This window comes from Mytilus galloprovincialis, chromosome 10, assembly GCF_965363235.1.
Source record: "Mytilus galloprovincialis chromosome 10, xbMytGall1.hap1.1, whole genome shotgun sequence".
Lineage (NCBI taxonomy): Eukaryota > Metazoa > Mollusca > Bivalvia > Mytilida > Mytilidae > Mytilus > Mytilus galloprovincialis.
The window spans coordinates 89,929,039-89,941,917 of NC_134847.1; the positions used below are offsets into that span (position 1 = coordinate 89,929,039).

The 12,879-nt window shown below is 31.3% G+C and overlaps 1 protein-coding gene across 1 annotated transcript; it reads right to left on the minus strand.

Moving 5' to 3' along the window:
• Window positions 1–3,618: 3,618 nt before the first annotated feature.
• Window positions 3,619–9,590, minus strand: LOC143048817 (uncharacterized). The gene is made up of 3 exons (XM_076222686.1): window positions 9,482–9,590; window positions 8,231–8,314; window positions 3,619–3,947 (listed from the first exon to the last, which is right to left on the minus strand). The coding sequence occupies exons 1-3, from the start codon at window positions 9,507–9,509 to the stop codon at window positions 3,619–3,621; spliced, it is 441 nt and encodes a 146-aa protein (XP_076078801.1). The 5' UTR covers window positions 9,510–9,590.
• Between the last annotated feature and the right edge of the window lie 3,289 nt (window positions 9,591–12,879).

The window sequence follows — 12,879 nt, forward strand, 5'->3', positions numbered from 1 at the left end:
TATCAGGAGAACCTGGAGTTCATCCAGTAAAATTTTGTTGCCTTATATTTACATCTGTTTCCAGTCACTATACATTTATCTTTAAACAATTTTATCTATTTACAGCCTATGAGTTTGGTAAACCTTACAACTTTTAAATGTTTATTTACTTTCAAGGAGCACACTACGCTTTTCATGGAGCGAGTAACACAGGCTTCTAGTGTACTTTATTCTAACAACGAACATATTTTGATAGGGAATATAAGTACGGGGGAAAGAAACCAATGTTTTGTTCTTTACCGGTATATATTTCCGCTTTTATAAATTTATATCGGAGCACTCCTTCTTTGGATAAATAGGTTTCATGCTGAAACAAATATTCTCACAGATATTTAAGAAGTGTGGTGGTGTGCTTTTATGTTTAAAATCGTTATATACAGGTTAGACTGTAAACAAATGTTGATATATTTTTATAATATTTACAAAAAAAAAACGGTGCGGGAAATGGACATGATTACATTTCCGGATGCGGGAAGCGGGAATAAAAAAAAAATAAAAAAATTCTTTTTTGAGAAAAATAGGTGCGCGGGTCCGTCGAACAAGGAATCAAATTGGTGTGGCCTAAGAGGGAATATTTGGAAAAAATTTATATGACTTTTATTCGGCCAATTTTGGAGTATTCGTCAGAAGTATGGGATAACTGTGGACAAAAAAATTCTGATCGGTTGGAAAATATCCAACTCGAGGCTGCTCGAATAGTTACGGGATTAACAAGTTACGCAAGCCGGAACAGTATCTTTTTAGAGACAGGTTGGGAAAAATTAAGCGTCAGACGGGAGGTTAAAAAATTGTCTATGTTTTATAAGATTATAAATAACCAAGCGCCAGATTATTTACACGATTTGGTTCCGGATTTTGTATCAGATATCTGTAATTATAATTTGCGTAACTGTCAAAATATTACTTTTCCCGTAAATCGTTTATCAGCTTATCAACAGTCTTATTTTCCGTCATCTATTGCACTGTGGAACTCTTTAGACTTAAGTATAAGACATATTCCTACATTTTCCTTTTTTAAATTAACCTTGCACAAACTATACTATAGAAATAATAAATGTCCGAGATTTGGTTCTTTAGGAGATCGTTTGTATTCTGTTTTACACACAAGGCTGCGTAACAGATGTAGCGCACTGCGTGCTGACTTGTTCAAAGCAAATTTGATACAAAATGCAAATTGTTCATGTGGTTTTATTAATGAAAATGTTGAACACTATCTATTATTTTGTATTAATTTTTCAGCTCAGAGAAATCTGATGTTTAACGAAATTAATGTCTTTAATGTTAATATTACTATCGATTTATTATTATTTGGCGATGCTGCTTTACGTACTGAAGAAAATGATATTATTTGTTTATCTGTTCAAAGACACTGTGCTTAAACGGCCGTGGGTAACTTAAGTTACCCACAGCCCAAGATGGAGCCACCTGGCTTCGGTTAGGAAGTTTGCTCCTATATAATTACAATACCATGAATACAAAATAAATGTTCATTAATTAAAAAGTTATATAAATCATTTAGGGAAACTCTGCAATGTAAAACGTGGTTAGTTACTACAAAATAAACGATTACAGCACGATTTGCCAAAACACTTATGATGTCCGTAACTTCAAAACAACTTGTCCGTAACTTTTTTCCTTATACCAATAGGGATGTCCGTAACTTTAGCATGATGTCAGTAACTTTCAAAGAGGTCAATCCTTAGCAGAAATACAGATGAATCAGTCCAAACCTCTAAAGAAGATATGTATGATTTGATACCCGATCTTATTGAACCCCTGAGGTCAATGAAACTGTTAGAAGATTTTAAATCTACCTTTATTACTATAATAAACTGACATATGTTCAATAATATAGCCTTCAATGTACTCCTAGATATTGGCATTTTTTTCTCACAATCAACAACAAATCACACTAGATATAGTAAAGACCATACCTTTTTGGCTAACAATTCAGAATAATTTAAAGGAAAGAATGTCATTTTTTTTCCGCCAAGGACTCATCAGTAAACAATCTATAAAGCTAGAAGAATGTTAGATAAATTTCGCCGTACCGTCAGATCCCGTTTTATTCCGGGAATATTTTTTTTCAAATTTAACGGAATATCCGTGACACTCTGGTTTACTTTTTCTCTTGTTTAGTTTGAAGCATATCGCTATTGTATAAATCTATGTAATGATTAAGGGGTTTGATAGTGTTTATTGTCCTTTAACTGTTGAAAATGTTAATCTTACAATTTTGAAAAAAAGTTACCCACATCCGAAAATAAAGTTACGGACAGTCTGATTATTTTTAACTTGTAAGTTACGGACATCTTATGCATTTTTTAAAAGTTGGCCTTGCGCTAAAGTGAAGTCAAAATTAACGAATTTGAAGTGATGGTAGGTGATTTCTTTATTCAAAAAGCCTATCAATATTTAAATAGATCATGAAAAACGTTGCAAAAAGTATATTTCGTATCAACTGTCATCTCAACGAGTTTAGAGTCCACCATCTTGGGCTGTGGGTAACTTAAGTTACCCACGGCCGTTTAAGCACAGTGAAAGATATATAAGGAATACCAAACGTTTTTCTCTGCATTAACAACCTTAATTCTGTTAACACATGTGATTAAAGATATTTCTATATACATATGTAATGACAATAATCGAATGATCTTGATGAATATTTACTGTTAAGTTTTGTTATCAATAACGAATCAATGGATTTTAACGAAAGAATATAAGAATAAGTTTCAAATCTATACTTACCATTGTGCAGCTGACATCCTTTTCGAAACTTGGATAATATATTAAGATCCCACACTTTATTATGAGAAAACACACACACTTATTTAAGTTATGTCCACAAGAACAAAATTTGCGCATAGGTAATTCCACTAACTATTCGGTGTGTTTGTGTCGTATTTATACTGTAAAAGGGTGCACTCGATTAAAATCCATTGATTCGCTTCAAAAAGTTTCCTTTTGTTTTCATGTATTTATTCTTAAATTATTTGTTAGTTAGAAATATTTCATATGTTCATTAATTAATGTGTATATTTTGTATTTGTTTTGGAGAAGACGTTTCTAAGTTGTAAAACTTGTGTCTGATCCTTTTGTCATTTTGAACAATAAAATATGTTTAAACTAAACTAAACTAAACAGTTAATTTTATTACAAGTATTGTCTTTTTTATAACGCTTTTGCTATTTAAGATTTTTTATCTTTCTATTATAGCTTTCAAAATTATAGAAAAAAACGCAAAGACATTATAAAAACTGTCGGATAGTAGTTTCGTTTCAATGAACTAAATGACGACTGACGACGGACAACGGATGTCAATTGATGAACACATAACAATGTCCCAATGTTCTCTTTGGATCAGATAAGCTGTAAAGGACATTTTTGTTTGCATAGGATATACAATAAACTATGTCCTTTTCTAAAAGCGTTTCTGAAGATATAACTGGGAACGTCTTATTCTTCGCATTAAAAATACATAGAAACAGACTAAATAAAAAAATAGAGATATTCAATACACAAAACCGAAGATGGTTGACACCATTGGAATACCGTTGCTTAAATATGGGACACTTATAATCAAATGATATAGTTAAACACACCTGTTCTGGTATCAAAAACTGTTATCTTGATTGTCACCACTGATGGTATACTTGTATCGATATCACAATGGGTAACCATTTGGTCTAAAAACTTAGAAACAGCCTTTTTAAATCCATCTTCATTTTGCAGGATGTCAACGGGCATCAATGTAGTTATCGTTATTGATCCATCACATACAAACTTTACTTCAAAAGGTGCTACTAGGTTACACATTTCGATAGCTTTCTCAAAAAATTGTTTTATTTCTTCTTTCTTTTCTCCTATGACACCACATGTGCTTATTTTCAATTCTACTATATATTTTCCTGAGAGAAGAAGCAAACTGTGATTAGAATGATTTTCAAATACTTATTAAAACTTAATTATGTACAGTTCAACGCAACTGGTTTACTTTAAACATATTTTATTTCAAAAAATCATGTACATGGCATACACATATAAATACAGTGATAACATATTACAAAAGGATTCGGAAACAAGGTTTCCCTTATATTAATCCGTCTCCCTGTAGAAAAAAAGATAAAGGGAAATAACTGCAAATAAAAAAGTAGATTTTGTTTTCATCAGATCTTTCCTATATATATATGTACCGGCGGCGGAGTGTGTTTACAGGACTTTGTCAAGACTGTCTCACCCAATTACGATCTTTGTCATGCACGAACGACGCTATTAGCCTAAACGCTTCGAATCTACCAAAAATTGTTGCACTTGTTTAAACACGAGTACATTTTCCTCTTGATTGAGGTTATTGCAGCCAAATAGGAGTGTTTCTATATTGTATGGGAAGGGAATTTTTTTCTATCGTACGTTTTCGGACAAGGGAGTAATTATTACACTCGAGGAGAAAATGCTTACTGCTCTCGATTCTACCACAGGTACAGTTTTTACTTTCTACAAGATTTCTCTTAAATAAATGTTCGTTCAGATTGCTACAATCCATCCGAAGTCTGGCATGAAGTATTTGTCCTTTCCTGTCTCCATAAAAATAATAATTTGGCATTTTTCTTACATTTTGATTAAGGTAACCTTTAAGTGTTAACTTAGATGGACTTAGTCTGATATCGTCCGGAATAGCATTCCAGGATCGAATAACTGAGGGGAGAAAAGATTTCTGGTAAAATGCAGTTCTACACTTTATATGTTGCGTGTCATTCGTTCGTCGTGTGTCATAATTATGAATATTGAACAATTGTTGAGGGATAATGTCGCTTAAATAATCAGGGGTCTTATTGTGAAACATTTCATGAAATTTTATAATTTTGTGTTTTTTACGTCTTTCTGATAGTAACTCCCATCCTGTTTCGTCGTATAATTTATTTATGGACGATAACTTAGTACCACCAGTAACTATCCTAGCCGCTTCAAGTTGCATATTTTCTAGTTTGTCACTTAAATAGTCTGGAATGTTGTCCCAAATGATATCTGTATATTCAAATAAAGGTCGGATAAAACTTAAATATATAGTTTGTAAATAATTTCTTTTCAATTTGAATTTCAAGGCACGAAATAAATTTAATCTAGGTGTTATCTTTTCAATTATTTTATTGACATGAGAATGCCATGAACCATCCTCATGAAAAATTAAACCAAGGTGTTTATGGCTTTCTACTTCTGAAATCATATCATCATTCATATAAAGAGGTGGATGATGGGGTTTAACTGATTTCTTGGAAACTGTCATAGCTTCAGTCTTTTTTGCATTAAAATTTACCAGCCATTGGACTGACCAATTGTTGATAGTCTCTATATCAGAATTAAGTTTGCTCGCTGCTGCATATTCATCTTCAACTACTATGAAAAGGGAAGTATCATCAGCATATAGTTTTATGTTACATTCTATGTCGTTTACAATGTCATTTATATATACTAAAAAAAGTAATGGGCCTAATATTGATCCTTGAGGGACGCCAGCATTTACACCAAAAGTATCAGAGGATTGACCTGAAATAACAACTTTTTGTTTCCGATTTGATAAATAGCTCATAAACCACTTTAAAAGGTTTCCTCTTATTCCAATATTTTTAAGTTTATAAATAAGACCTTCATGCCAGACTCGATCGAAAGCACGACTTATATCAAAAAAGACAACACGAATCTCTTTTCCTGCGTCAAGAGCTTTGCCAAATAAATCTGTTATGTGTAAGAGTTGGTTAATTGTAGAATCTCCAGGCATGAAACCTGACTGGGCACTTGTTATTATTTTATGTTTTGTTAAAAAGTTAAAGAAGTGCTTAAAAACACAACGTTCCATACTCTTACCAATGATCGACAAAAGTGATATCGGTCTATAGTTTGATACCAGTTCTCTATCACCACTTTTGAAAACTGGTATAACGCTTGCTAATTTCCAGGTTTCTGGATACACAGCTTCACGTATAGATTTATTGAAAAGCTGAGCCAGGGGCAACTGGTTTCAACTGTAATAACGCCTTTAAGTTTATTTTTATTTTATAAATTTGGAAAGGTCTTTTACGTCTGATGAAAGATTACTACATATCAAACACTGCGAATTATGTACCTTGTCTTGCTCTATTTTGAAACAAAATGTGGGAGTCCATGCAATTCCATAATGTCTATTTTGATTGCATTCTTATATCAACTAGATCGAAAGCGAGTACTGAATGACATCACTGTGTGTAATTGGTTGAGTTAAAATATAAACTTAAGCATTACGGATTAATCCTGTCCTTAGAAGCCATGATAAAGTTTGACAAACCTTGCCTTGCTAGACGCGCGTTTCGTCTACATAAGACTCATCAGTGACACTCAGATCAAAATAGTTTATAAAGCCAAACAAGAAAATTTATAAAGTTTTGTAACAGGAAATTTATAAAAATGACCAGATAACTGATATTCATGTCAAAACCAAAGTGCTGACTATTGGGCTGGTGGACGAAACTATAACCAGCAGTGTCATCGACCCAGTGGTTAAAATAGTTATCAAAGGTACAAGGATTATAATTTAATACGCCAGACGCGCGTTTCGTCTACATAAGACTCATCAGTGACGCTCAGATCAAAAAAGTTATAAAGCCAAACAAGTACAAAGATTAAGAGCATTGAGGAACAAAATTTCAAAAATCCAAAAAGTTGTACCAAATACGACTAAGGTAATTTATTTCTTGGATGAGACAATCCTTAGTTTTAAAAAAATAAATTTGTAACAGGAAATTTATAAATTGACCATATAATTGATATTAATCTCAACACCGAAGTGCTGATTATTTGCTGGTAATACTCTCGGGGACGAAACGTCCACCAGCAGTTGCCTCGACCCAAAGCCAACCAAGTACAAGTTGAAGAGCATTTAGGACCAAAAATTCCAAAATCCAAAAAATGTGCCTTATATGTATGTCTAAGGTAATTTCAGTCGCAAATAATATAAATAGTTTCAACAAAAGCGCATACTACGTAAATGGCTTTATACAGACATGTGCACAAGGATATCCGGAGGTGTATACATATTAAACCAACTTTTGAATGTTAAAATTAATGTCCCAAGTGTTAATACATTTAAATATTAAAAGCCAGTCTACATTCATAATTCCAACTTGAGGTCTTAAAAATTTAATTTACAGGATTGTCTTCTCCAAGAAATAAATAACCCACAAGCTTTATTTGTCGAAACCTTTTTTTGTCCAGAATTCTTTAATTTTATTTTTATCCAGCGTCGCTGATGAGCCTTTTAAGTTGACAAAACGCACAATGGCGTACAAAATTATAATCCATATATCATTTGACATGTAACACCACTATGGAATGATCTTGTAGATATATTACTATGTAGCATAGTAAAACGTATATTCACATTACAAAGTGTTTAAAATAAACAATTAAAAGTACATGTATTCTAAAATATGTATCAGCATTTCGTGTGTATTTTTGTTAAGATTTCATTTGATTAACCATCGGGATAACTTTTGAAAACTGTCAACGTCATATGTCCAAATACAAAATGAATATAAATAGATATAAATAGCGACCACGTTAAATGGATTTTTCTAGGCCTGTAGTTTTATATAGGTTAAACAGCAAGAATGATTTTCTGAGGATTGAATCAGTAAGCCTTGTTTAATCTTGACACTCTTTCAATTTTATAGCTGAATACATAATTAACCTATCTCAATGAGGTCGAATTATTCACTTGCAAGTGAATGATCTATCAGCTATGTTGTTTAGTTCTTTTGACAGAATTGAACAGTTCTGGTAGCAAAAAGCGAATTATTATTTCAATATTTAACTTTCATTAAGGATTTAACCAAAACAAATCATAGCCATTTATTTATATATCGTAGTGTATGCCCCTTTAAAGACTGAACAATAGTATTTAGTAATGTTTCGGTAAATAATCAGATTCTCGCTTGCATGTGAATTTAGATTTGTTCATGATATACCCATACTGTTATTTAACTGTACACATCAAAATTATACTGAATTGTCTGAAAAGCTACAGAACATTACTGATTGTCTGCATGGAAAATGTATAAACAGAACTAGAATTGACCGCAAGACTCAATGTGAATGAATAATTTATTGTTAAGATTTTCAGATTTAAGATAAAAAATTACAGAATCTCATTTGTACATACCATCATAATTTTCTACGGAATTGAGTTTTGGAGCAAGTTTTATATCAAATTTCATCTCAGAACTCTTATGTGTCATCACGTTTCCTGAAATTAAAAAAAAAACATGGAGTGATGTCTCTAATTTTGCGAATTATATTTGATCAAATTAAAATTTGTTTAAAAAACATCCTTGCTATTCTTTTTTCATTAATGTTATTTCAAAAACATTCAAATATTTTTTAAAGAGAAGAGTTAAAGTAACAAACTTAACGCGAGATAATCGCATGATCTCCTACAAATGCTTAATACGAGTATGATCTCATGTACATTAATATTCACAGAAATGTGTGATTTGGAAGCAGTCATGAAACTATGCTTACTTGTTTCCATAGCATTAATATTCTTCCAATGCATATTTGTTTATTGAGATATATGTAAAAAAAACCCAAATAAGTATCAGTTCTAACATCTCAATAAAACTGAGCGAATAATCTGCCAAAATTTCTAATCAAATTGCAAAATAAAAAGCTCAAACACAGCAAACGAATGGATTACAACTGTCATATTTCGAACTGTTCAACTTATTTTTTAGGGATATTAAAAAATGTCAACCGTGTACAATACACTTTATAGAAAATAAAAGACTTAGCAACATGAACCCCACACACTACACGGTGGCGCTCATGATCAGGAAGGGTAAGCATATTCAACTAAACATATGGCCCACAACACGTTGCTCATATTTGTACAAACCCGGTGATAATTATTATTCGGTAAGTAACATTCCTATTTCATCGAAGTTCAAATATCTTTGTATGAAAAAAAATATATAGTAGAAGCAATGAAACGAAAAAAAATTAGCGGAATCGGATAAAAAAAAATTATTGTAATTGTCGTATGCCATTATTTATTCAGTCCATCACTTGTTTACCCACATTCAGTAAAAATGAAAAAAATCGGGAATATGACACATTTATTAAAATCACAGATCAGATTTGCAATAACTCCGTTCTTACTTACAAACGTCATTCGTTTCACTACGTTTTAGAACAGTTAAAGGGTACAGCTGTACTAGGAATTGCATTTCTAGAACTGTGTTTTTTTGTCTTAAAGTGTATTTTTGGTTTTCATTTGTTACATTATATTGTCAGTCTCTCTTTGCCTGATGAGTTTCAGTTCTCCGTTGTTATCTTAAGATTCAATCCCTTCTATAACCTTTCACACCTACATCCTTACACAAGCACACAAACGCATATGTTGAATAATTCATACCTTTAATGATCTGTAGGTCTTTATGCATATCTACTAATTGTGTAGAAATTTCAGTCTTGGCTTCCAATATCTGTTCATGATTTTTTTCCAATTGACCGAAACATGCATTCATATTCTGATTAAGATATATTATTTGGTAGATCATACTTAAACATTTCATTATTTTTTATTGACATATCATGTGGTGTCAATGTATTATCTGTATTGAACAAATTAAATGTTAAATACAAATGCGGCGTTTCATTTTTTTATAAAGGTCCATGTCAATATTATTGAAGTATTTTTAAATGTACTTTGCACTTTAAATTCTTACTGAAATTCGAGATTTTACGTACTTAATTTAATACAAAATTATTTGGAAAGGGAGGAACTCACCAGACAAGTACTTAAAAAAAAATCACAGGCACTGAACAGACGTTTATATACATTCATTAGAACTTAATGACACAGATTTGAGAATACTCGTAGTTACTGACAGATTGTTCAAAGTCAATGACAACAAAACAAATAATGAATATAGGACTAACATAGCATAAACATCTAACACATTGAAAGTAGTTTACCCCTATTTCAACATATTGTAATATTCGCTAGATAGATAATGGATGGATTTAAGTAAATGAAAACTGAACTGTTATTGTCCTATCGCAGGAATGATTTTTATAGATTGCCTTGCAAAAAGTCCCTTATCAAGTGGCATTATTAAAGGCACTAACACAAAAAAAAATCGATAACAAATGTTATATTTATGAGTTGTTACAGGTTTTTTCTTATATAGAAAATTGTGGACTGAATCATTTTTTTTAACTAGCTTAAGATCCAACGTGTATGACAGTCGCATCTAATTCCATTATGTTGTCAACGATGAGTGAACAAAACAAACAGACAGTATAGTTCCAAACTTTAAAAAAAAGGGATACAGTATTGTGTTATAATCTTAGTCACTATAAAAAACAAACAAACAAAGACAAAAAGAATTTATATTCATATCACAATGACATATTTTCGTAATGGCAAATTAAACACACATTGATCATCATAATTAAATTGTCCTAAAAGTGATTATCTCTGCAGGAGATACTTTTATTTCATTTTCATGGTGTTTTGTTTCCTTTGAAAATTCAGCATTAATCTTGGTAAGAAATGAACCCAAAATAAGTTGCTAACATCTTCCCAATTTGGTATCTGGTTCACTTTATGACTTACTAGTAATCATATCACAACTCCTTATTCTTTATAAAGCAAATTTTTATTTTGGTAGCATATTTTCCCATTGTAATAAATTATTGAAAACGTATCCAGAGCTTTTTTACATAAATCACCATCAGTGTCGAACAGAACATTTTTTGGTGGAACACATTTAAATTTAAAACCAATTTCTAATGACAATGAATTAAACTTTTTTTTAGTCATAAGAAATGCATTTGTCAAATTTACAAGTGGTATACTAGTGTATAATTTTAATAAAAGTAGATACAAATTCCTACTTAATAGAATAGCAATTTTTAGAGGCTTGACAGACTATCGTTTAAATTTAGGTTTGTTTGTTTGATTGAAATGGTTTGATACGTTGTGGTAACTAAACAGTTTCAATGACATAATCAAAGTTTTGTTGCATCATTTTAAAGCATCAAAAGTTTATAAACTAATTGTCGTTGTTGTGTATTTCTCATTAACTAAATGTTAATATTCAAAAAGTATATGAGTATCGATATTAAAATTAATCTTATAAATCTTACATCGTTTATCTTTGTTTGTATTGACTTCCATTCCATTTTCATTGCATCTATGACAGGTTTAACATCATCTAGACTATAGTCCGCTATTTTCAATAATGCAATTTGCCTTTCTATACTTTCCATGTAATCTGGATAGGGAGGAACAGCTGAAGCTAGACCAACAATAGAACTATCTAAATATCCCCACATTGTGTTTGTATGGCTTTCTGTGAGTTCACTGAGATCACCTATATGACAAAGTTTGTTTCTTTGGTCGTTTATTTTATCTAACCACATAATATGATCTTGCTGTAATATCACACATTCCTTGAAAATAGCATGTATGAGCGATATGTCTAATTGCTTAAGAGTACAGCTGTTGTTGACGGATAAGCCGCACATACATTGTTGTGATATTGAAACATTGGTCCTTATCAAATGTTTAACATTTGACGTACCAACTATGTAAAGTTTTCTCAGTTGTGGCATAGTGATTTTACAACCACTTTTTGACTTCATTGGGATAGGCTCGCATTTACAACATCGCACGTTTACAAATAGATGATAAATTTGATGCATGTGTTGTTGAAGAAAGTCAGTAAAAATTTTATATTTCGCCCCATCAAGGATATTGTTGACTATGAATGCTCGAATCACTGGAAGAGCAATCTCATGTGCCAACATGTACAATTTCAACACTTTTTTACCAGTTGGTGAGCTCATTCTGCAAAATATAAGAAATAAAAAAATATGAAATTTTGCAACCCATGTTTTTTTTGAAGACAGAAACATATAAAGCATGCAAAGACGACGCAATGCAATATAATGTTCATTTAAGGCTGTGAACTGGTATATATTTATATTATAACATAATGCAATCATATATAAGAGATATATAGTTAAACTAAAATAGATGCCTTAAAGACTCCATTATCTAAACTGTCCTAGGGTAAAATTACTTTTGATAAAAACAATTTTGATCTGTTTAAAGTATTGATATATTATCTAAAAAGAGATTTCCAGATAATCCAGAACAGTTCTTTTATAAAAGATTAATAATATTGATTGTTCCTATTTTGCTTTTACGACTGAATTCAACAGTTAGATAATATATATTGCTACATGTATCAGGTTTTGACTAACTTAAGGTGATAAGAAATATGCAAATGAACCAAAATCATAAACAGAACAAGACTAACAAAGGCTGGAGGTTCCTGGAATGGGACATGCACACAAATCGAAAGCATGTTTTTTTTTTCTCAAAGATATCATCCTTCTTTCTATTTATAGCCAATTTGAAATTAACAAACACACAGCGATATGTACCAGTACACTCAGTTTAAAAGAAGTCAGAGTCCAAGGTTAGAATGAATGACAGGAGAAACGTAGCAAAATGACAATGACAACACTACTAAACAAATGACTACTAGAAGTAACTGAAATAAACAGCTATTAACTTCTGGTAAGAGTGAATGATTATGTATAGTTAGTTTATTCTTGAACATAAAATGTCAAAGAGTACATATTGATAACCTAAGTTTGTGAAAATAATCAGTGGACGCTCTTCAACATTTCAAACTAGATTTATACTTTGAAGGCTGTATTATTAGACACCTTTTATATAACTTCCTATCAAAAACCACAAACGCCAAAGTTGTTTTAGAACAGTCAGATATACAT

Excerpts from the sequence above, each read along its gene's own strand:
- LOC143048817 (XM_076222686.1), bottom strand. The coding sequence starts at position 9,509 with ATGCATAAAGACCTACAGATCATTAAAG. Across the intron at positions 8,315-9,481 it reads AGACCTACAGATCATTAAAG|GAAACGTGATGACACATAAG; the intron begins GTATGAATTATT and ends TTTTAATTTCAG. Across the intron at positions 3,948-8,230 it reads TTCCGTAGAAAATTATGATG|GAAAATATATAGTAGAATTG; the intron begins GTATGTACAAAT and ends TTCTTCTCTCAG.